At 39.9% G+C, this 4,775-nt stretch overlaps 1 protein-coding gene across 1 annotated transcript in view; it reads left to right on the forward strand.

Annotated features, from left to right (window-relative positions):
* Nucleotides 1–222: 222 nt before the first annotated feature.
* The window catches only part of LOC106941356 (disks large-associated protein 1-like), a gene marked incomplete at its 5' end in the record, with an annotated part of 48,241 nt that continues 43,688 nt past the window's right edge, over nucleotides 223–4,775 (forward strand). Inside the window, one exon of the mRNA XM_015024343.1 lies at nucleotides 223–426. Within this exon, the coding sequence (XP_014879829.1) occupies nucleotides 223–426 (204 nt within the window). The remainder of the gene's footprint in view (nucleotides 427–4,775) is intronic.

The raw sequence follows: 4,775 nt of genomic DNA on the forward strand, positions 1-4,775 counted from the left end.
GGTTGGGTGGTCTTGAACACAACACTGCTGGATAGTCAAAATATTCATATTATAAACTAAAGTGCTTTTTCCTCCCCTACTTAGCTAACATGTTGGTGCACAAAAAAGGAATTTTTATCATACATTTAAGAAGGTAGTAAATTACTTGTGTATTCTGTGAAGCAATGATGTTGGTAGGTGTAGATGAATTGGACAGTTTCTGAGATAACCTGATGCTGTCTCTCTGTCAGAATTTCCACAGAACACTCCCCCAAACTGCAGATCAGGAGTCACAGTTATTTGCGTGCTGTGAGTGAGGTTTCAATCAACAGAAGCCTGGATACACTGGATCCTAAAACTCTCCTTGACCCCAAATCACTGCTGTCTTCACCCCAATACCGATCACGCAATGAAAGCTACATGAGAGCCATGAGCACCATCAGTCAGGTTGGTTTCCAAGCATCTGTTACTTTGACTCTTTCAATCCAGTTATGCTACTGTGTACACACAAACTTGAGGGAAGCTAACATGTTTTATTTAATTTTCATAATCTCTGATTTGCAAAATGTTAGTTGTGGATTTCTGACTGATATCATTTTATCAGATCTTTTTAATCTGTCCTGTTAATAAAGATGATGTGAGAATTTTTTGTTTCCAACAAATTGTTACCTTTATGTTAGGCTAAAAAAAAGCCACTATATTGCTCTGAGAATGTGTTACTTAAAATGCAGACAGCTGTGGCATTAGTTTCTAAAGATATATCTGACTGCACAAACAGCTTCAGTCTTCAATAAGCTAGCACCAGAGCACCTTTTTAACTGGTATGCTGACATTAGTAACTTACCACTTTGCGACCTAACAGAAGTTAACCCATCATACTCCACTGATCATTTGGTAGATAGCTCATAGATAACTGTGTGTGGACAAAGTTTCTTTAAAAAGGGAATTATTCTCCCTCTTCAGGAGGACCAGCAAAGGCAAATGAGGCAGACTAGCAGTGCTTGCTAACAACTGATGGTATCACCTAGGATGTGTTACTGTGAAATATCATCTCTGCCACCTGGAAACTGTGCTAATAGCATGTAATTGCAGTCATGAGACTGTCATACAGCCATGTCTTCAGTCAGAGGGCTTTTCAGATTTTCTACAGGACTGACTGTAAATGGAGATCCTTCCTGCCGACAGCGTCACTCCCCACAACAACTCTTTGAAGATACATGGATGATATGACAATGCTTAATTTCCCCACGGCATCAATAAAATATTTTTACATTTAAATTAATTCAACTGAGTGCACAGTGGTTGCAATGTTGCCTTGCAGCAAGAAAGTCCTGGGTTCAGGTCCCAGCCAGGGGTCTTTCTGCATGGAGTTTGCATGTTCTCTGCCAACTCCATGGACTTCCTAGGTCACTTAACATGACTATTAATTTGTCTCTCTAAATTCTAGGTGTGAGTGTGTGTTTACATGGTTGTTTTTCCATTGTTCTCCTGCAATGGACTGGCGGCCTGTCCCAGATGTACCCATCCATTAAATACCAGCCTGCATACCTATGTGGGCCCCATATGGGAAAAAAGAGGGCTGCCAATATGGGCCCCAAATGGGTTTGTCCGCGGGTTCCATGGTGGCCCCACGTGGGTTTGCCCAGCTAGATTTAAATGGATGCAGACTGGGTTTCCAGTGGGGCCCACATGGGTAACTTACATGAGGCCCATCTGTGGCCCACTAGGGTGCTGTAAGGAATTTTTACCTGGGCCCCAATTGTGTCTAAACTGGGCTAGAACATGGGTAAAAAGTGGGTTTGTCTCCGGTTTCCATGGTGGCCATACATGGGTTTTCCCAGGTCGATTTAAATGGGCTCTGACTGGGTTTCCAGTGGGACCCAGATTGTTAACTTACATGACACCCATGTATGGCCCATATATGTGCTTTAAAAAATGTTTACTGGGCCTTAGTAGGACTTCAACTGGGCAAGCATGGGTAACAAACGTGTATTTCCACATTTTCCATGATGGGCCCATATGCTGTAGCCCATATAGGTTTAACAAGTCCTGACTGGGTTTTCAGTCGGAGAAAGATGCCTTACTCCTGTAGGAACAATGGGGTCTGTTTCACCTAACCTGGAAGTGAATTACATTCATAGATATGCAATCTTAATCAACAAACCATATTAAAATGCTTTAGCATAAAACCTGCATTAAAGAAAGAGATGAAAAGTTTCTTTTGGTCAAGGCTTTTTGTTTTGTAATTTAAAATATTACCAGTTTTTTAACTCTTCAATTATAAGAACTTTATTAACACAGAGCAAATGATGCAACAACAAATGCACTGCCAAACAAAAAATACAATCTACAAAAATATTCATATGGCATCTTTGAAAATAACAGAAACTAGTTTAATATAAATGTATAAACATAAAAATGTATAAACATATCCATATGCAGATATATAACTATATCTAGTTATCTGGATAACTAGATATCCACTTATGTAAACACACACACACACACACACCAGGTCACACACAGACCAAAAGTTTGGACACACCTTTTCATTCAAGGAGTTTTCTTCATTTTCATGACTATGAAAACTGAAGATTCACACTCAAGGCATCAAAACTGAATTAACACATGTGGAATTATATACTTAACAAAAATATGTGAAGCAACTGAAAATATGTCTTATATTTTAGGTTCTTCAAAGTAGCCACCTTTTGCTTTGATTACTGCTCCACACACTCTTGGCATTCTCTTGATGAGCTTCAGTCACCTGAAATGGTCTTCCAACAGTCTTGAAGGAGTTCCCAGAGATGCTCAGCACTTGTTGGCCCTTCTGCTTTCACTCTGCGGTCCAGCTCACCCCAAACCATCTCGATTGGGTTCAGGTCCGGTGACTGTGGAGGCCAGGTCATCTGGCGCAGCACCCCATCACTCTCCTTCTTGGTCAAATAGCCCTTACACAGCCTGGAGGTGTGTTTGGGGTCATTGTCCTGTTGAAAAATAAATGATGGTCCAACTAAACGCAAACCGGATGGAATAGCATGCCGCTGCAAGATGCTGTGGTAGCCATGCTGGTTCAGTATGCCTTCAATTTTGAATAAATCCCCAACAGTGTCACCAGCAAAGCACCCCCACACCATCACACCTCCTCCTCCATGCTTCACGGTGGGAACCAGGCATGTAGAGTCCATCCGTTCACCTTTTCTGCGTCGCACAAAGACACGGTGGTTGGAACCAAAGATCACAAATTTGGACTCATCAGACCAAAGCACAGATTTCCACTGGTCTAATGTCCATTCCTTGTGTTCTTTAGCCCAAACAAGTCTCTTCTGCTTGTTGCCTGTCCTTAGCAGTGGTTTCCTAGCAGCTATTCTACCATGAAGGCCTGATTCACACAGTCTCCTCTTAACAGTTGTTGCAGAGATGTGTCTGCTGCTAGAACTCTGTGTGGCATTGACCTGGTCTCTAATCTGAGCTGCTGTTAACCTGCGATTTCTGAGGCTGGTGACTCGGATGAACTTATCCTCCGCAGCAGAGGTGACTCTTGGTCTTCCTTTCCTGGGGCGGTCCTCATGTGAGCCAGTTTCTTTGTAGCGCTTGATGGTTTTTGCGACTGCACTTGGGGACACTTTCAAAGTTTTCCCAATTTTTCGGACTGACTGACCTTCATTTCTTAAAGTAATGATGGCCACTCGTTTTTATTTACTTAGCTGCTTTTGTCTTGCCATAATACACATTCTAACACTTTATTCAGTAGTACCATCAGCTGTGTGTCCACATTACTTCTGCACAACACAACTGAAGGTTCCCAACCCCATTTATAAGGCAAGCAATCCCACTTATTAACCTGACAGGGCACAGCTGTGAAGTGAAAATCATTTCAGGTGACGACCTCTTGAAACTCATCAAGAGAATGCAGAGTGTGCAAAGCAGTAATCACAGCAAAATGTGGCTACTTTGAAGAAACTAGAATCCAAGGTGTATTTTCAGTTGTTTTACACTTTTTTGTTTAGAACATATTTCCACATGTGTTAATTCATAGTTTTGATGCCTTCAGTGTGAATCTACAATGTCAATAGTCATGAAAATAAAGGAAACTCATTGAATGAATGGGTGTCCAAACTTTTGGTCTGTACTATATATGTAGATATATAGAGAGATATAGATATATATTTCTATATCTCTCTATATATCTATATATGTGTGTGTGTATAGATATATAAATATACATATACATATATATATATATATATATATATATATATATAGATCTATAGATCTATATGTAGATGTGTATCTATATCTAGATATATCTATATATCTACATATATATATTTACACACACACACACACACACACACACACACCTTTCACACTACGTTTTTTTCAAACATTTATAATAATTTATATGCCACATTGGAAAACTCTCATGCATCATTGCAACTGTCCATCTTGGAAGAACTGCCCACCTCAGTTTGAGTTGCCAGCCTCCCTAGTCGCTCTAACTTTTCTATTTCCACCTCTGTCACAGGCTCCAGTAAAGCACTTCGAGTGTCATTTCCATATCTTTATACGTGATTCCGTGGATGAATCACTTTCTTTTAAGTGCCCCTAAATAACAAGCAAAGGTAGAAATTGCATTAGCGTTTTACTTTTAGTACAATGTCAGTTTTACTGTTACTGTCAGTTCTGGCAGAAGTAGTCATTTGTAGATAAAGCTTTCCTGATAAAAATGTTATAAACTATCAAGAAAACATGTAATTCCTAAAATCTTATTAAAATCACAATGTATTAATCTA

Source organism: Poecilia latipinna, unplaced genomic scaffold (assembly GCF_001443285.1).
Source record: "Poecilia latipinna isolate Pla-1442-1.1 unplaced genomic scaffold, P_latipinna-1.0 Scaffold3620, whole genome shotgun sequence".
Classification (NCBI taxonomy): Eukaryota; Metazoa; Chordata; class Actinopteri; order Cyprinodontiformes; family Poeciliidae; genus Poecilia; species Poecilia latipinna.